Source organism: Trachemys scripta, chromosome 6 (assembly GCF_013100865.1).
Source record: "Trachemys scripta elegans isolate TJP31775 chromosome 6, CAS_Tse_1.0, whole genome shotgun sequence".
NCBI classification, from domain to species: domain Eukaryota; kingdom Metazoa; phylum Chordata; order Testudines; family Emydidae; genus Trachemys; species Trachemys scripta.
In genome coordinates, this window is record NC_048303.1 from 88,106,566 (window position 1) to 88,126,633 (window position 20,068).

A 20,068-nucleotide genomic window follows, 5' to 3' on the forward strand; every position below is an offset into this window, starting at 1 on the left:
TTTGTCATCTGAACTGGTGTAAAACTGAGTACTGGCACCCACCCTTTTCTGCATTTTCTTAGCAGCCATGAAAATATTAACCCAAGACCATTTGCCACAGGACATAGGCATCCAATATGGGACTGACAGCAACCTCTTCAATCTTTTTTGTCTCTGTGTCAGAATTATTGTCTTGAAAAGTTTCATCTTTGATTGTTTGCATCTTGAACTGCTACATTTAGTTCCCTGAGGAACTGCTGGACACAGAGCTGTCTTGCAGCCTGTGAACTGTTGTGCAGCAGTTTTTACATTGTCTTAGCTGGAATATGGACTTGTTTGCCAAGCATGATGTCCCAGCCAAGGCCTTCAAGGAGATGACTAGAGCAGTGCTAAAACTTTCACTCTGGAGGCGGTGTTATAGGGTTGATATGAAATTAAACAGGAATCCCAACTTTATCTCCTCTGTTAATTCCCACTCAGAACCTGGCAAGTCCTTTTGAACTGTGCCACTGATTCATGACCAGCGGAGGGCACCTTTACAGCTGCCCGCTTTCCTGCCCTGTCAGTATCTTCCCCCTTCCCTTCCTGTCTCTCCCCCGCCGACTTTTCTTCTTTCCCTCCTGTCACCCAGCCAGCCCAGGGAGCCCGACCAGGGCCAGCAGCTAAGCTAGGGGCTGCTGAGTGAGTGTTGTGTTTGATGGGGCATGAGGCGCCTTTTATAACCAGCGCCAGTTGCTCCTACCAGCTTCCCCGTCCTGCCTCCAGCCGAGCCACCTCAGCCTGCAACCTCCCAGGCCTAGTGCAGCCCAGCGGGGAAGGGCCGGGGCTGCCTGCTGTAGGGAGTCTGGGCTCGGAGGGAGCTCGAGCTGCTGGCCTGCGGGGGAGAGACAGACGGGGGGCGGCCTGCTGCAGCGGGGAAGGGAAGGTTGAAGGCGGGGAGGAGGGGCTGGGCTGGGCTGGGCTTTCTAGGCAGCGCTTCCACTTCCTGGCCCCGCGAGTGCAGTCCAGTCCCGCAGCAGCAGCTGCCTCCCGCTGAGCCCGCACCCGCGGCACTAGCCCGGGGTTGAGGCTCCCGGGGCGCCGGCTGCCAGCGAAACGGTTCCCCTCCCGCAGCCCTAGCGCGGCGGCTCGGCATGGTGGTGCGGCAGCTGCTGCGGGCCGTGATCATGGGCCCGCCGGGCTCCGGCAAGGGCACCGTGTCCTCCCGCATAGTCAAGCACTTCGCCCTGAAGCACCTCTCCAGCGGGGACCTGCTCCGGGACAACCTGCAGAGAAGGACAGGTAGGGGCGGGCGGGTAGGGGGCACAGGCAGCAGCAGCCGTGTCTCCTCCCAGAGGCTGCGGGCCCTGCAGAGCCTGAGGCTGGCTGGTGAAGTGACCCTGACGGGCGGGGGGGGGGGGGGGGAGATGGTTGAGCTGGCACGGGGAGGATCCGAAATCCAGTAAGACCCTGTGTACCCAGCCTACCCGCCCCTGGCTGTGGCATTTATCCTGTCGCCAAGGCACGGGAGTGCTAGGAGCTGCCCTGTGTAGTGCAGCCCGGCTCCTTACTCCTGAATGAACTGGCTGTAGTCACAGGTGTTTGGGTAATGGGGATCCTGCTGTCCCTGGCTCCCTTGCCTAGATCTGAACTTGAATTCCCTTCGGCGACCGTGTGGGCCCTTTGTCCTTCTGAGATCGGTAAATCAAAATAGCCTGTGGTTTGGGGAATGTGTCCTTGGCCATTCAATTCACTGCACTCAGTGAAGAGTTTGCCTGGGTGTCCTTGACCATAACTCCCTTGCTCAGGTTGCATGCCAGTGGTCCACCCATTCCTGCTGCCAGCTGTTTGCACTTCAGTGGTGAAACAGTTGCATGCTTGTTAACAAATCTCCACTATTTGAGATGCCTGGCATATCTTTCCCCCAGAGGTACTGAGTGCTCACATCTCTGATGGACTTCAGTTGAAGTTGTGGGTGCTCTAAAAACCAGGGCCCAAGTTACTGAGTTTGGAATGACTTCACAATTAGCAGGATGACTTCTGAAGATGTGGGTCATAGTTTGTAAAGTGCATTGGGTTATTCTGGGTCAAAAGGTGCTACATAAATGCATGGTATGATTAATAATAAGACCAACTGGGAGGGAGAGAGAGAGTGAGCCCAAAAGGAGACAACAGCTCCTTCTCCTTTCAGAGATTCCAAAGGTTGGTGAAGAGGGGAGTTTGGTTAGGTGATGCAAATTGGGAGAGCTGAACTGGTGAAACGCAGGGGGGGCCTTTTTGGTCACATGTTTAAATTAAATAACATACTTAAAAAGTGTTGAGGTTCTGAGAAACAAATCTGATGTCTACATACAGTTAAATAGAAACACAATCATCTGGAGGTAAGGGGGTAGATTTAGTGTCCCAAATAACTGGTTAAGCAGTCACAATTCATAATAGTGAAACACTGCTTCTTGGCAGTGATACCGATGACTTAAGGCTTTTGTTCAATTCAGGGCTGTCATACTTTTTCTCATATGAACCATATCTTAATAGAGAAATTATCTTGTGAAACATGTCCCTTCTTATTCGTGATCACATAACATTCCTGTGGCAACTACAGTCACAGTTTACAGGGAAAAGTAATGGTGGTATTATTATTAGAAGCATTTTTAGCTGTTCCTTAATTCCCTTTCCTAGATAGTATCATGTAATTAGCTAGTTATCCACAGGACACCCTTCCCCCATCCCTATAGTCCATGGACCACAGTTGAATGAACTGTGGTTTAACCATTTTACTGCATTTGGTAGGTGGGTAATGTACCGTCCTGACACCACAGATGGAATGTTGGTAGCTTTAAAGCAGAGCTTTATCGGGAACCAGCAGAAATGGGGTTAATATTAATTGTGCACATTTATAAAATGGTCATCTGTGTTTCACCTCTTTCTAACATTTTGTTAAAAATAGATGAAGCATTGAGTGTGGCTGAACTCTACATGCAGTATAGGTTAAAACATTCCCCTTTATTTTTCTTACAATGTTATCCATCCGCAGAGGGTTGTTTATGTGTTTGCTTTGGCAGCTGGCATGAAACTCATTTAATTCATGAATATCTCTATGGAATATTTATATAAGAGGATTTTAATGTCTTGAAAGCACTGGGATATAAAGCAGTGGTCAGCAAAATCATGCTTGAAGTGAGTGCTCAGTAAAAGTACAGCGTATTGCTCAGTGTTTAGTTCTAGTGGTTTTTAACATTAAATGGTATCTTAAACCTAGACTCTTAGATGGTGTCCCTGGAAAAGGCATAAAAAGTCTCACAAGCACGCACTGAGATTCCATCTGCATTGTTTCCTGTGGGCCCAATCCTAACACCCATGGAAGTCAAAAGGAGTTGAGATGACCCCTTAAGTTAGGGAATATTTAAAGGTGCTCACTGCTGTCATGTATCAGAGGGGTAGCCGTGTTAGTCTGAATCTGTAAAAAGCAACAGAGGGTCCTGTGGCACCTTTGAGACTAACAGAAGTACTGGGAGCATAAGCTTTCGTGGGTAAGAACCTCACTTCTTCAGATGCAAGAAGAAGTGAGGTTCTTACCCACGAAAGCTTATGCTCCCAGTACTTCTGTTAGTCTCAAAGGTGCCACAGGACCCTCTGTTGCTGCTCACTGCTGTCATGGTTGCATTTGAAAACATGGATGGGCTGTAGCTTCCCCCCACCCCCGCCCCTTATTAGCCAAGCATTATTTGACTTTTTAGTGACATAGGCCAAGATTTTCAGAAGTATCTAGTGATTTTGAGGTGCCTCAAATACTGGATGCCCAAACTCAGATGTATTAAGAGGTCTGCCTTTTCAGAAAGTGCTAAGTTATTTTCTTTCAAAATCAGGCCTCTTTAAGATGTCTCAGGTTGGCCTGCCAGAAAATGAGGAGCCTCAAAATCAGTAAGTGCTTTTCAAAATGTTGCCTTACTCTTAAGTGTCTTTAAAAACAAACAAACAAACAAACAAAAAAGACCAAACCCCTAATATTACCCTGTCTACAACTAGCTTTTGTAACTGTCAGCAGTGACTGTTTAAAAAACAATGGGCAGAATTTTCAAATGTGGGTATTGTCTACACTAACATTTTAATTGTTTGTAAGTAGTTGGGTTTAAAAGGAGCTACCCTGTTTGTGGATACAGACTAATAATAATAGTGATGTCAGCTGATAGTCTTACCCCCATCAGAGTCTGACGGTATGTCTTCACTACAAATGTTAAAGCGCTGCCATGGCTGTGTAGTCGAGGCACCAGTGCTGGGAGAGAGTGCTGTAAAAACCCACTCCCACAAGAGGAGTAGCTCCCAGCACTGGCAGCGCTGCTCCCAGTGCTGGTGCACTGTCTACACTGCCACTTTACAGCACTGAAACTTGCATCAATCAGGGTTGTGTTTTTTCACACCCCTGAGCAAGAAAGTTTCAGCACTGTAAAGTGGCAGTGTAGACAAGGCCTTAGACTGGTACATGGTTGTCTTTTAAGACAAGCTTAAACATTCCTAACATTGATAGTGATTGTAGTGTGGACAGGGGCCACTAAGCATTCTTTGACTTGCATATAAACCACCTTTCTCTTCAGTAGTCTTGGCAGAACAATTTCAGTTTATATGGGAGCGTATAGGGTAATCGTTGATGTTCAGCACTTTGATGCTATAATGAGTTACGTAAGTATGAAGTATTCTTGCACTACCGCTGCAGCGGCACTGCTATGGGTACCCGCATGGCCCCACAATATGCCAACATTTTTATGGCTGACTTAGAACAACGCTTCCTTAGCTCTCGTCCCCTAACGCCCCTACTCTACTTGCGCTACATTGATGACATCTTCATCATCTGGACCCATGGAAAAGAAGCCCTTGAGGAATTTCACCATGATTTCAATAATTTCCATCCCACCATCAACCTCAGCCTAGATCAATCCACACAAGCGGTCCATTTCCTGGACACTACTGTGCTAATAAGCGATGGTCACATCAATACCACCCTATACCGGAAACCTACTGACCGCTACACTTACCTACATGCCTCCAGCTTCCATCCAGGACACACCACACGATCCATTGTCTACAGCCAAGCTCTAAGATATAACCGCATTTGCTCCAATCCCTCGGATAGAGACAAGCACCTACAAGATCTCTATCAAGCATTCTTAAAACTACAATACCCACCTGCTGAAGTGAAAAAACAGATTGACAGAGCCAGACGAGTACCCAGAAGTCACCTCCTACAAGACAGGCCCAACAAAGAAAATAACAGAACACCACTAGCTGTCACCTTCAGCCCCCAACTAAAACCTCTCCAGCGCATCATCAGAGATCTACAACCTATCCTGAAAGATGATCCTTTACTCTCACAGATCTTGGGAGACAGACCTGTCCTCGCTTACAGACAACCCCCCAACCTAAAGCAAATACTCACCAGCAACCACACCTCACTGAACAAAACCACTAACCCAGGAACCTATCCTTGTAACAAACCCCGATGCCAACTCTGTCCACATATCTATTCAAGTGACATCATCATAGGACCTAATCACATCAGCCATACCATCAGGGGCTCGTTCACCTGCACATCTACCAATGTGATATATGCCATCATGTGCCAGCAATGCCCCTCTGCCATGTACATTGGCCAAACCGGACAGTCTCTACGCAAAAGAATTAATGGACACAAATCTGACATCAGGAATCAAAATACTCAAAAACCAGTGGGAGAACACTTTAACCTGTCTGGTCATTCAGTGACAGACCTGCGGGTGGCTATATTACAACAGAAAAACTTCAAAAACAGACTCCAAAGAGAGACTGCAGAGCTAGAATTGATATGCAAACTAGACACAATCAACTCCGGTTTGAATAAGGACTGGGAATGGCTGAGCCATTACAAACGTTGACTCTATCTCCCCTTGTAAGTACTCTCACACTTCTTATCACACTGTCTGTACTCGGCTAGCTTGATTATCACTTCAAAAGTTTTTTTTCTCTTAATTAATTGGCCTCTCAGAGTTGGTAAGACAACTCCCACCTGTTTATGCTCTCTGTATGTGTGTATATATATCTCCTCATTATATGTTCCATTCTATATGCATCCGAAGAAGTGGGCTGTAGTCCACGAAAGCTTATGCTCTAATAAATTTGTTAGTCTCTAAGGTGCCACAAGTACTCCTGTTCTTCTTTTTGCTGCTATACCTGTTGAGGTAACTAAAAGATTTCAGTCACTAGAGCAGTTAATCTAGCACCTTTCACAATTACCTAAAAATATTCTTAAGCGATTTTGTTCTATAGATTAAAAATTAATTGTATAGTTTTTAAAAGTCATTCTCTCTCTCTCATATGAAATCAATTGGTTGGTTTTAATTTGCCCTGCTCATATACATTCAGCGGCAAAGATCATTTTCCTTACCTGTTGCTTTGACTACGTCGGCCCCTTTGCATCCCTTCACTGGCTCTCCTTTTTCTGTTGCATCAAACATAAGCTACTTGTCTTTACTTTCAAGGCCCTGCATGGCCTATTCCCCCCGCACCTATTATCTCTCATTGAGGTGTCGACTCCCACCTCCGATCGGCATATGATTCCAGACACTCTTGCTTCCTTGTTAAATTTTCAGACAAACACTATTGTTCTTTCTCCTGTGCTACTTCTCACACTAGGTAGGTCCCTGTAAACATCTGCAAAGCTACTTCTTTATTCAAATTTCTTCTTAAAAATTCTCATTTGCTATGATGCCTATAACTGGACAGTGGTTAGGCTGCTCTTGTGCTATCATGCAATCACTGCCTATCATGCTGACCAATATTGTCTCATTGTTTCCTTGTATTCCTGCATCAGTCTGTCTGTAGTTATCTGTTGTTTGTTGTTCTGTGCTTAGATTGTAAGTTCTTTGAGGTTGTGTTTGTACAGCGCCTACCACAGAGGGGTCCTGGAATGGCACTCCTAGGTGCTTAAGAAATGGGGAGGTGTTTTGAGAAGGCTGCTAAACATCTAGATAAGATGTTTGAGATGCAAAACTAAACAGAATGGGAGAAATCAGGACCAGGGAGGTAGGTTTGTGGGATGTATAGGTGGTAGCTGAAGCCATGAGCAGAGATAACATGAGAGGGAGTGAGCATAGATTGGGAAAATGAGGCTAAAACCCTAAGCAATACCAGCACAGAAGGATTGGGAGCAGAAACAGGAGTTGTCAAAGACACAAGTGAAGGAATAGCCAGCTGGGGAGGAGGAGAACCCAGGGAACACCAAGTTATGGAAATACCAGGAAGAAAGAGTTGGAGAAATGCAATGGAGAAATTGAGAAGGAGAATAGAGAAGAGACTTTTGGAAGGCATTATATAGCAAGTTCTGGATCCCTCAGATTTTGTTCACTGGGAAGTCACTGGTGACCTTGAGGAGAGCAGAAGCCATCTTGAGTGAGGATCAAGACCGAAGCTGAGAGAGTGGGTGTAGATGGCACACTCAAGAAGTTTGGTGGTAACTGGGAGGAAGGGGATAGATGGGAGGCTAGTTGTAAATGCCTCTCAAAGTTGTAACATTACTACGTAGGAAAATTGGGGGGTAACAATCTTGTTTTCCACAAAGAAATAAATGTTGTGAGTGTTGAAGATAGTGGAAAAAACCCACATTTCTCAATTCTATAGCAGGTCTTTTTTCAAAAAGCAAAAAGATTTACAACTGTTTACTAACCATAGAAGGTTAACTAGAGTTAGACTTTGCCTTTTCAGCATTTGCCACCCTATTATAAACTTGGGCAAGGGTTCAGTTGTTGAAAAGAAGAGTCCTATTGAATGCATGTTCTTGAGGGTCCTTAGCAGTCTGCATTTATTATCATGCTTTCCTGCTTTGGAGAGGAGATTTTGTGATGCCTTCTCAGTTGCTAAGCAACCTGTTGCCTAGTGAACATGGTCAAAGTTTGTTGGCGCTGTGCAGTAACTTCCCACAAGGACACCCTAAGCTATTGCAGAAGTTTTGTAAATAGACATCCATTTTATGCTTTTGGCAGGAACTGAGAATTATAATGGCTCTAAGTCCACAGTTCACCAGATCAAGTCCTACATTATTTTCAGGGCCCAGATTTCTGTAAAAATGTATGGCCTCGTATACATGCAGGTTTTGTACCAGTATAACTATTTCAGTTAGCATGACCTTAAGGTGGATGTAGTTATACTGGCATAAAGAGTTACTTCTGACAGAATTCATATGGCCCGCATTTTTCTGTGCCCCCCGTGCAGAAAAACGCAAAAAAAAAAAAAAAAATCTGCCATGGGACACGCACCTCTTCTCTGGCAGACCAGGCAGCGCATCTGTTCCAGCATGCCTGGAGCAGCCTCAGAGACGGGAGAGGGGGTCTGGGTGTGCATGCCTGGGTGATTGATCACTGTGGGCGTGGGGGAGGCAGGGCTGGGGGGTACGGGACTACTGCAGCTCACTGATGTGGAAGGGTAGGGCTTTTTATTATGCACGAGACAGACTAGAGGCAGAAATGTAGCAGCCTGCCTGAGTTAATTGATTTCATTCTCTGAAGCAAAAATGTAGCAGCCTGCCTACATAGTAACATTGTTAATGTTCCTATTGTTAGTTAACTGTTCCCATTCTCAGTCAATTCTCCCAGGAGCATAAAACCTGTAAAAGTTTTAAGGCCCCTACATTGCCAGAAGAAGCAACAGAGGGTCCTGTGGCACCTTTTAGACTAACATTGCCAGAGTTATGTAAAGGTGTGCTTTCTCACTTTTTTTCCTGTGCTAGAGTAGCTCAGGATTTATTTTACTTACCAATTGGGGGGGGGGGAGACTTTGAGGGCAAATAAAACTTTTACCAAGCAGTCAATAAAATATCAGGACAATCCGAAACAAGCACTTCCCAAAGTACCCAGCCAGGTCCAGGACAATGATTAGCAAAACTGTATGACTTTCATGTGTGAAGGTCTGAGCAATTTAAAATGACATTTTACTTTTTTCCCCTCCCCTATTTGGAGTTCTGTAATGTAATTTAAATGAAATTCCAGGATTATAACTGGAATGCAGGGTATTAATTACCAAGTGTTTATAACTTAACTTTCATGTGTTTAGGAAATGTTGAATAGTTATTGTGACTTCTTTTTTCTGTATTGTAGTTTAAATAAATTACCAAAACAATTGAAACTGATGTGATTATATTGCATTATTTTGACAAATAAAATATGCAGAAATCTGAATTTTTTTGGTGCAGAATCTCCCCAAGAGTAATAAGTTTATTCCCCTTCCTTGTCTGCACTTAGGGGGTGTACCACTTTAGTTGTACCAGTATAAGAGGTACAATTTGCATGTGTAGACGAGGCCAATGGTTCTCTGCTGCAGCAAAAAAGTAAGGTATATAAAAGAATAGAGCCAGTTCCTTCCCCCACCCTCTCATACTGAGATCCTCTTTCCAGTTTGCAAAACACTCCAGAATTTGAAACGCGAGGACAACCCTGGTGTTCCTGACACCGCTGCAGTGTTACAGCAGGGTTTAAACTAGCATGGTTTTGCTCACAGTACAGATATTTCCCTTCCTGCCCCCCTTACCCCCAAAGAAAAAAAAAAGAAAACCCAGTCCCAATTGTTTTTTGTTTCATTGCTAAATGAAAATAGCTAAACTTGCATTAGAGTGATGAATCCAGCCCTCCGTGCTAGTAGCATGGGTCTGTAGTGTGTGCCTGCAATGCCAGTAATGGGAATTCCCCACACTCCTTACTGCTAGAGCACCCGAGATAAAAGTAGTATGGCAGCAGGTGGAGAATTGACATGCTTTAAAAGTGAATTTTAAAATACACGTTTAATCTGTCTTGAAGCAGCTACTTGCTTGGCAGTTGCAGTAGGGGAATATATGTTGTCTCTGCCCTTTTTCCCTAACCACACCCAGAACTAGGTGGGTACAGGATCCGTGGCAGTTGGGGCAAATGGAAATGGTAACAAGGGTGTGGAGCTTTCAGTAATGCTAATAAAGCAGGTTAAGCTAGGCATATGCATGATGAGAGCACAATGTTAGCACGGAGAGCTGGTTTCATGATATTGTTGTGGTGGTAGACACTGCTTGACTAAATTACTTGAACTCGCATAAAATGAGAGGAATAGAGAAGACTGAATATTTGGATTTCTGAAATGTGTGACACAGTCTCCCTCATCATAAGACACTCAGGACCAGCTTTAACTCAGCTACATTTCCCTAGTATAACACCCCTTGAATGAGAAACTTTACAGGATACTAGGTATTTGAGTCAAAGGTTTATAGTCTCTGCAAAATGTGTGTCTATAGGATGATGTAAACAGCTATATATATGTTTATAGGCTCTGCAAAGATTTATAATCTCTGCAAAATGTGTGTATATTGGATGATGTGGACAGTATAAAAATATAGTCCTAGCCTGATTGGTATAGTAGTTGGCAGATTAATGCTATCAGTCATAGATCCTCTGCTCCTGAACCCCTCCTTCATCTCTGGCCCCATTAGTAAAGTGATCACTTTGTGCCTACATGAGAGGTTTTTAGATCCTGGCTACTCTGGGTTTGCTTTTGGGTGGCTGGAGCAAATACCGTTTGATAAAGACTTGGAATTTCAATGCATGAGAGTTCTTTTCCTGAGGAACTGTAGGGCCATTGATTGAGTTCCTGCCCTATGGCTGCTCTGGGGCAACTACAGTGGAGATCAAGTAGAGTGCGTTTATACAACTAAAACCTAACTTGCCCCACATGCTGTTGTGTGGGAACTGGTGGGACTGCAGAGTAGTGTAATCCCCTGCTTTGTGTTCCCCTGCCACCAAAACCTCAGGGCCCCAGCAGAGGGGAATATATGGGGTCCTAGGAGCTCCATTCTGTGGTGGGAAGAGGCTCACCTTCCATTTTTATGAAGAAGAGGTTCTCCCACCCCCATGTAACTGTATTTAGCTCACCAGGACTAAACTCGTGAGGGCCAGGTTTCCATGTCTTCTTTCTTCTGTGTAGTGCTGATCATGGTGAGGGAAAGCTTTTTGCAATGTAGGCAGAGTAATGAAAGCCGTGCCTTTTGGAGAAGGGTGGGCCAAGAGCACATCCTAGGACTAGGAAAGGGGTAGCATGGGTACAAAGAAATAGAAGTGTCTGGATTCAAATTGTTTAGATTTTAAAACTGCCATGACTTTGAATTTGACCGTTCCTAGACTTGGGATATTTGAAATCTGGGCCTGAGTGGTGTGGCTGATGTCCATCTCTAAGGGAAAGTGTAATTTCAAAGCCTAGTTGTGAATATGAACACTTTGCCTTAATTAAGGAAGATGTTCCTGCCCTTCTATTGCTGCTTTAAAAACAAACAAAACCTGAAGGCCACTTTTTCCAGTGCTTGACTACATCAGTTGCGAGGCATGTGAGACTTGCTAAGGAAGGAGCTAGTAATACTCTGTAAATGGAAAGCTTCTTTTTCTTTTCAGGTTTGCTTACTGCCCTTGTCATCATAGTACTTGAGTGCCTTCTCATAGTTCTTTAAGCATGCAGAAAACTGTAATTAGAAGAACTGCAGCCAAGACATTAAAAATTGCAAGGGTTCGGCACTTGCAGTTTTTCGGTGTCTTCCCATTCCCATACAATTCTCCTGTTTGGGGTCCTGTAGCTAGCTCAAGAAGAAAGTAAGTATTTGAATGAACAGTAATGATCCAGTTTTGCAGATCCCCCATGTATAAAATCAATCATGTTCTACAGTGTGAGGACTAGGTCCTAAATTCATAGTTAAAGGACAGAAGGGACTATTATGATCGTCTAGTTCAGTGGCTCTCAACCTTTCTAGACTAATGTACCCCTTTCAGGAGGCTGATTTGTCTTGCATACCCCCAAGTTTCACTTCACTTAAAAATATAAAAGTGTCACAGCACATTACTGAAAAATTGTTCACTTTCTCATTTTTACCATATAAAATCAATTGGAATATAAATGTACTTACATTTCAGCATATAGTATACAGAGCAGTATAAACAAGCCATTGTTGGTATGAAATTTTAGTTTGTACTGACTTTGCAAGTGCTTTTTATGTTGTCTGTTGTAGAACTAGGCAAATATCTAGATAAGCTGATGTACCCCCAGGAGTACACATACCTCTGGTTGGGAACCAATGTTCTAGTTGACCTGGATAACACCAGCCAAAGGACCTCCCCAAATAACTTCTGCATCAGACCACTAACTTCTGCTTAAGCTATAGCATATTTACATAGCAATTTGTGAGGGCATGTTTTGTGTACTTGTTTTTTGAGGAAACCAACCATAATAAATGGTTGCCATTTAACCAAACCAGTGGGGGAGAGCTGGTACTAAATGTTAGTCAATACCATGTGAATACAATAGTGTCCACAAACAATTTATGAAAGCATATATCACTTATAAACACTCCCTTGTAAATCTGGATAAAGTGAAAGAAATAACATTCTGTAGCTATTGTGTCTGACACATGTTGCTTTCTTAAATACTCAAGGAGGTATCTAGTTGGAACTTTAGATATTGTCTTTTAGTGAAAACATCATCCATCTGAAAAAGACATTAACATTCACCAGACTGTAGAACTTAATGCTAAACTACATGCAGAAAAATAGTCAATAGGACCTCAACTTTTTGAGCAGGAAATATGAGGCAGAGTTAGGTCCTTTCATTCTTACCGGACCCAGTGCATTTGTTTTCCTGGTTTGTTCTACCTTTTTAAAGAGGCTCCATTAGTGACTCTCCTGTTTTCAGGCTTAGGACCTGATCTTGCAAACACACATGAGTAACTTTACTCCGTGTGAATAGCTCCACTGGCATCTGCTTTAAGTTGCAGTGAAAATGAGGGGAAAATATTGTTTTAGATTTTAAAAGATACCATGTCAGTCACTGATAATTCACAACCCTTCCACCCTCAGGCTTCTGACTAAAGTTATTTGTAGATTTCTGGGCTGCCGAGGGGTATTGCTACATTGGTATGTATTTGTTTTGCTTCCATAGAGGTTGGTGTCATTGCCAAGACCTACATTGATCAAGGGCAGCTTATTCCAGATGACATCATGACTCGGCTGATGCTGAATGAGCTGAAAAATCTACACCGGTACCACTGGCTACTGGATGGTATGTTAAGATACAAGGGGAAATCATTTGTGTGTGGGAAAGACAGGAAATGTGAAAGGGACAAAATCTTTCCAATCTACTTCTATGACAATTAGCGGACACTTAGTAATTATGCCAGGGTCTTGAGAGTCAGAAAATCAGAGTTCTGCTTCTGACTCTTCCATTAACCTATGTGACCTTGGGCAAATCACAGCCTCTCTGCCTCAGTTTTCCCGTACATAAAATGTGGAAAATAGTATGTATTCTACTTTACAGGGATAGTGTGAAGCTTAATTAATGTTAATAAAGGGTTTTGTGATTCTTGGATGGAAGGCGAAAGATCAAAATAGTATTAGTTCATACAGGGCCTATCACAATGGGGATCTCGTCCATGACTGGGGGCTCCTAGGTCGTATGGTATAATACAAATAGCAGAATTTTTGTTCTAGAAGTTTTTCTTTTTAATCCTTATTCTTTCAGGGTATAACCATTTTTTTGTAAAGTTACAAATTGAAACAGTCAAGCCACAAAATACCAAAACTAAGATTACACTCACACATTCAGCTGTGCCCTCTTGTATATATGCAGTCTGTAATTACATGTTCACATATTGGCTTGTCTTTTTCCCCAGCAGGATCTCTATCTTGTTGGAATACATAGGTTTAATCCTGAGAGTGAATGGGGGCAGGAATACCTACTCAATAAGATTGCAGATCTGTGCCTTACTTTTAGCCACAGTTGATGTCAATTGCAACAGTGTGAATCTGAATGTGCAGCCATATAGCTGACAGCATTTTTGGCCCTCATTGGACAGAATGAAGCAAGGCTCCACAGTTGATACATGCTGTCCCCATGTCCTCTCTCGGTTTAGATTGCAAACTCTTTGGGACAGGGACCTTAGACCACAATCATTGTTAGTGTAATTCAATGGAGTTCAATACAGTTTATAGGCTATATAAATAATATTGGTCTACTAAACAAGTTCATCTGAAAATCCTTAGTTCTGTAACTGCAGTTCATCATGGATAGCTCCAGGGCAGACTAAACTGAGTTGCTTACTGAGCTGCTGTAATGCTGATATGGCAAAGTATGAGTTTCCACAGGCTGAAAACCATTTATTGGCTTTTACTGAACCACTACAGACAGATGGAGAGACTTATAGGCACTGAAGTGACCTTTTTAGAGTAAGGTTTCTTTTTGCAGAGCTGTAACTGCTTTTCCTCGACACTCAAACTATATCCATGGTTCACTGTACCTCTGCATATACTCTTTTGGGTTTGTATACATACCTTTTTTGATGTAGCAGTAGATCAAATATGATTTCCCTGAAATGGTACTTACTGCACCTTTCATCCAAGTGTCTCTTGAAGCACTTCAGCTCTCGTAACAGCCCTGTGAAGTGTAAAACCTGTTTTCCAATTGAGTAAACAGAGGCACAGAATGGCTCAGTGACAAAGTCACAAAGTGAGTCAGCAATAGAGCTGCAACTCCCAACTCTCTCACATCTAATTTTTAGACTCATACCCTCATCTACAGGTCATCTCGGAAATGAAATGAGAGGATCATCTGTTGTAACACAAGTGGGATCTGAAGGACTGTAACATATACACACAAAATGAAGTACTTGGCATAAGTGAATCAGCTCCTCACTTTGTGGGCATGTCATTAAGCTGAAATACTAGCTGTAAGGTCTTCAGATTTTTCAATATGTGCTTTGTTGTAAGACTCATTTGCCTTATTTGTCCTTACTCTGGTGTCCTTACTACCCGTTACTTCCCTACTTCGCCCTGACTTTTGCATACTTCAGAAATAAATGATTACCATTTCCTAATTGTATGCAAAAAGGGCTTTCTTCAGTTTAAACCTCCTAGAGCTTGTCTACATGGGGAAATTTACTGCCATAGCTAAAACGGAATTAGATATTCTGAAATAACTCACCCTATGGACACTATTCCAGAAAAGTAACTCTTATTCTAGAATAATAGCAATAGTGGAATAGTTGCTTCTGCTGTAGCTATTGCTGGTCAATTGCCCCACCTAAACAAGGCTTAGGTGCTTAAACTCTTTGTACAGAGACATTGGTTCTCTTTCTCTTCTTTCTCTCAAGGTAGATTAGGTTTATTCAGTAACGAAGATGTTATCTTAAAGACACTCCATTGCTCAGATCTGTTGTTAATCTGAAATAATTTGATTAAAATTAACTACTGCCTTGATTCAAAAGTATGGTTGAAAAGGCAAAAAAATCAGTATATTTCTAGTTTCTGTTGTTAATGATGCCACAGACTCCTATACCATCTAAGTAAATATTTTTACTGACCTTGTTCTTTAGTAGAACTTTGGACACCAGATAGTTTAGGGCAGGGCCTGTTGTCAGTTTCCTTTTAGGCAAAATAATCCCTGTAACATCTCCAGTAAACTTCAGTGGTGACACAAAGGATGAATTTGACCCTTTATGGCTACTACCTGTTACTTCCTTACTTCATCCTGACTTTTGCATACTTTGGAAATAAATGTTTTGTAATGAATGCTGAGATCACCCAGGCTGCTCAGAATGGATTTTGTGGAGAACTTTTCAAAATCTGATGTCCAGTCAAAGTGGCCAGTGACGGAACAAAGATGAATGGGAGGAAACAGGAAATAAAAGCAGCTATGGATTTTTACTGTGTCTTGGAGGTAGCTGGTAAGTGAAATGAGGAAAGAGGGTAGGAGAGGACTAGCAAATGGGAGTGGACGCACACTGGGACAATATCCAGAAAAACTAAAGGGGGTGAGGTAACCCCAAGTTAAGTGATACTCCAGAGTAGAGATTGTTGTGCTATCTGACCAGCAGTTTCTTTTAAGTTGAATCTAGGCTATTTACTAGGTGTTAAATAATGTAACTCTGCCTTTGCTCTCCTACTAGTTTATTTTTCCTTAAAGGTTTTCCCAGAACAGTTCCACAGGCAGAAGCTCTGGATGAAACATGTCAGATAGATACTGTGATTAACTTGGATGTGCCATTTGAGACCATTAAACAACGGCTCACTGCACGCTGGATCCATCCTGGTAGTGGCAGAGTCTACAATCTTGAATTCAATCCTCCCAAAGATGTTGTAAGTGTTAAGTTGTAAGATGTAAAGCTAAAGATATGTGAGTTGTGATTGTATTTATCTAACGCACCTGGAACCCATTCTTTCCCTACTTCAAGCAGAGGTTCTGGAATTATAATATGCATATTGTAGTGCATTGAAATAGTTTGGAACACGAGTGAAATCAAGAAGTGGATTCTTGAATAGTTGAAATGCAACAGAGTCATTATAAGAGCATGATGTTTTTTCATTACTGACTTTTGATATGCTTATCATAGGATGCTACCGGTGCAATTTGTTAAAGTATTTTTAAAACAATTCCAAAACTACTTGCTAGTATAATTCACAGGTCGAATCAGCTTAATAAATGGTTAGTCAAAACTGTTAAGAGAACGCTTAGGTTTCAGTGTCCCTCATACTGTGGGCCAAATTCTGTCCTCTGGTATATACAAAAATGACTGAGTATTGCATGTGTGTAAGTGAGGGCAAAACTTGGCCCCATATCATGTAGGATTAAGTTCTACTGACTTCTAGTTGTTAGCACTAAATTCTTCTCAAGCTACTGCTGTTTTAAATCACTCAACCTCACTATTAAAAGATGTAAAGTGTCTCCAAAAGAAATTGAAAGTGCCAGGTGAGATTCAAGTAAAAGCCTGCTGTTTAGGCCCCTGTTCTGTTTGGTCATTCCTGCAACTGTTCTGCTCTGTTGGTTTTTATGCTGTCTGCTGTACACTAGTCATTGTAACATCTCTTTTATATTCTAACTTCCAACCATATGGCCATGCTGCTCTTCACCTTTTACAATCTGTTCTCAGAGACCATAAATCATATCTGCCTTTTAGTTCTGCCAGTTGTCCATGACGTTATTGAAACGATTCTAGACATCCATTCTGCTCCACCATACATCAAGGGTCACTATGCATAGGTTCCTGTGTGTAGTACATGTGACTTCACTGACTTGTGCTCCTCTACTACAATCTGAAAACCACAGCTACTTCATGCACCTGGTGTTTGAGGAAGTATGTTTTGGAAACTGCTGAAAGTAAACATCTCACCAGATAAAATATGGATGGTAGTGTGTTCTCTAGTTTAGCTGAGAGCTGTTTTTTCTTTGACTAACTAGAAATTGGTACTAACGGACTAACACAAAGTCCACTTAAACAGAAATATAAAGCCATTTTGCTCTTAACCACAATTAGGGCCTTGATGATATTACCAGAGAGCCACTTGTTCAGCGTGATGATGATAAGCCAGAGACTGTTACCAAGAGACTGAAGGCTTATGAGGCACAGACAAAGCCTGTTCTGGACTATTACCGGTAAGTAGTAAATAAACAAAAATACTTCTCTCCACATTAGGATGAACAGGAACAACCTGTTTTTCTCTTAAAAATGCACAAATACCATATTGGTGAATAATTACTTAGCATTTAAGTCACTTTCTCTCTCAACTTGTTACACAACAACAGTAAATGTATAATGACATATGTTATATTATGGGTAGATTCCCCCTTGCTATTTACTTGATTAAAACCTCTTTTCCAATAGTACTTCAGGAACTAAAAGGTACAGTCATATATAGCACCTTTTACTGCAGTCATAGAAAGCTTTACAGTAACAATCAAAATGATCAACACTTCAAAAGCAAGGGCAAGTTCCACAACTGTGGAGCTCTGTTTTCAGTAGGTATTTCCTTCCCAGAATTTTCATTGTATCAAATGTCTGCCCATTTTTATTTATTTATTTATTTATTACCTCACTGGCTGGCCAAGGACTTAGGGTATTTAAAAGTTGTTAGGGAATAAAGGGCTAAAAATCAGTAAGTGACATGAAAGTGGGTAGAAAAATTTGTGAATTAATACAAAATTTGAGTCATACTTTAAAAACAAGAGTGTGTATGAATATGGTATGCTGCATTGCAGGGGGAAAATGGGAAGAGAAAAGTAGTCAAGCCTTGGAATAGTTGATGGGTCTTCCCAAATCTGTCTCTTTAAGCAAAGGTGCTCTAGTTAATGTGCAGATATTTTATTAATACCATTGGGGTGGTAATGGATGTAGATGTTTATAGACATTTATCCAAATACTAAATTGACCATTTGTCACTCAGCAATAGTCCAACGCCTTCCAGTAATTTCCCTGCATGTGTTGGACAGGGAGGGAGGGATAGCTCAGTGGTTTGCGCATTGGCCTGCTAAACCCAGAGTTGTGAGTTCAATCCCTGAGGGGGCCACTTAGGATCTGAAGCAAAATCAGTACTTGGTCCTGCTAGAGAAGGCAGGGGGCTGGACTCCATGACCTTTCAAGGTCCCTTCCAGTTCTAGGAGATAGGACATCTCCATTTAAAAAAAAAAGTGTTTTCTCTGGAGAGAAGAGGTTGAAGAGAGGGTACTTTAGGTCAGCAATGGTTTTACTGACTTCAGTGGACTTCCTTGAGGGCACATGTGTATTTTAGGATCAGGGCCTATTTTATCAAGTCATAGTACGATGACAGTGTACTCTGTGTAAAAATGCCATTGACAGAACATCTATGTGGCAACTAAACAGTCATTCCCAAAGGCAAATTCTAGTTACATCTTTACTCTGTTTACATAGAATAACCTTTAAAATTTAGTGTTTTTGCCCACCTGGCTATATATAACAATAAAATAAATTGTATTAGTATTTGATAGCACTAAATCAAGGCTTTTAGAGGCAATGTCATTTTATGTTCAGCAATGATTATGTAGTACCTGCTTACCTTAGGACTGACCCTTCATTCTTCATTAGCCCACAAAAGCTTATGCTCAAATAAATTTGTTAGTCTCTAAGGTGCCACAAGTACTCCTGTTCTTTTTGCTGATACAGACTAACACGGCTACCACTCTGAAACCTTCATTCTTTGTTTCCATTTTCTTCATAGTTCAGTAGTGACTACCTCAGAGTGCTTTTTGTCCTTTGGAATAGACCAGATCTGATATGATCACTAACTTCATGTCTCCCTTCCATGTATACCACTCCAGACATACCTTTTGACATACCTAGTTTCTTCTTTTAGAAAAGAAAAAGTTGCTCTTGGGGCTGAACTCTTACATGTCAACAATGTTGCCAATATTCCTACACCAGGACAACCTTTGAAGTATCTTTCAACTCTGAAGTGGAGATGCTGATAGAATGGATAAAACTGATTTGTCTACACTTGTTCTTTTGTCTCCCCTTTAGGAATAAAGGTGTACTGGAATCTTTCTCTGGAACAGAAACCAATAAGATCTGGCCAATGGTGCATGCTTTCCTCCAAACCAAATTACCAGAAGTGAGCCAGGAGGAAGCTGCCCCACACAGATGAAGTTGGATCTTTATTGATAAGCACAACTACTGTCTGTCTCCATTTTCAGAGTGATTCTGTCCAGAATGTTAGAAACTTGCAAAAATCATAGTTTTGTTTTACATGCCAAACGGATCAGTAGCTAAGACCTAATCTCAAACCGTCACCCCTCAGCTTTTCAACTGTGTGCAATTCCGATTTTTCACTTCTCCATACTCATTTTAAAGCTGTATTTTTATATTAAATTTACCTAATTCTTGTAAAATAGTGACCAATTGTAATAAAAGCAACTGAAGTTTCATGTCTGTGCATTTGGCAAAAAAGTCAGTGTCCTTTTTCTGAAATGCTTATGTGGATTTTTAGAAAAATGAATGAGTAAAGGCACAAGCATTTCTTTATCAAGATGATGCATTAGGCAAGATGGCTTATAAAAACATAGAAGTGTTCAATTCACATCACAAGTGTCACAACCGCTCATGCTTACCAAGCACCTTTCAGCAAATGTAGAACAATGCCTTTATACTGTACTTACTATACTGTGGATACCAAAGTCATGTAGTGAAAGTGGTGTAGCTGGAGGCTGAAGAAGGAAAACAGTGGTAACTTTCACACTGAGAGCTGGTTACAGTTCAAACTCCTGAACTGGTTCCTAGGATTAGGTTGTCTTGATAGCCCCACTCTTC

The 20,068-nt window shown here is 42.0% G+C and overlaps 1 protein-coding gene across 2 annotated transcripts; it reads left to right on the plus strand.

Moving 5' to 3' along the window:
* Positions 1–589: 589 nt before the first annotated feature.
* AK3 (adenylate kinase 3) lies at positions 590–19,694 on the plus strand. 2 transcript variants are annotated; one of them, XM_034773050.1, is made up of 5 exons: positions 590–660; positions 12,919–13,038; positions 15,937–16,109; positions 17,285–17,403; positions 19,283–19,694. In XM_034773050.1, exons 2-5 carry the CDS (start codon positions 12,978–12,980, stop codon positions 19,404–19,406), a joined length of 477 nt encoding a protein of 158 aa, XP_034628941.1. In that variant the 5' UTR covers positions 590–660; positions 12,919–12,977; the 3' UTR covers positions 19,407–19,694. The 2 variants fall into 2 exon arrangements, with proteins under 2 accessions (XP_034628941.1, XP_034628940.1); XM_034773049.1 differs by lacking the exon at positions 590–660 and adding an exon at positions 938–1,260.
* The last annotated feature ends 374 nt before the right edge of the window (positions 19,695–20,068 follow it).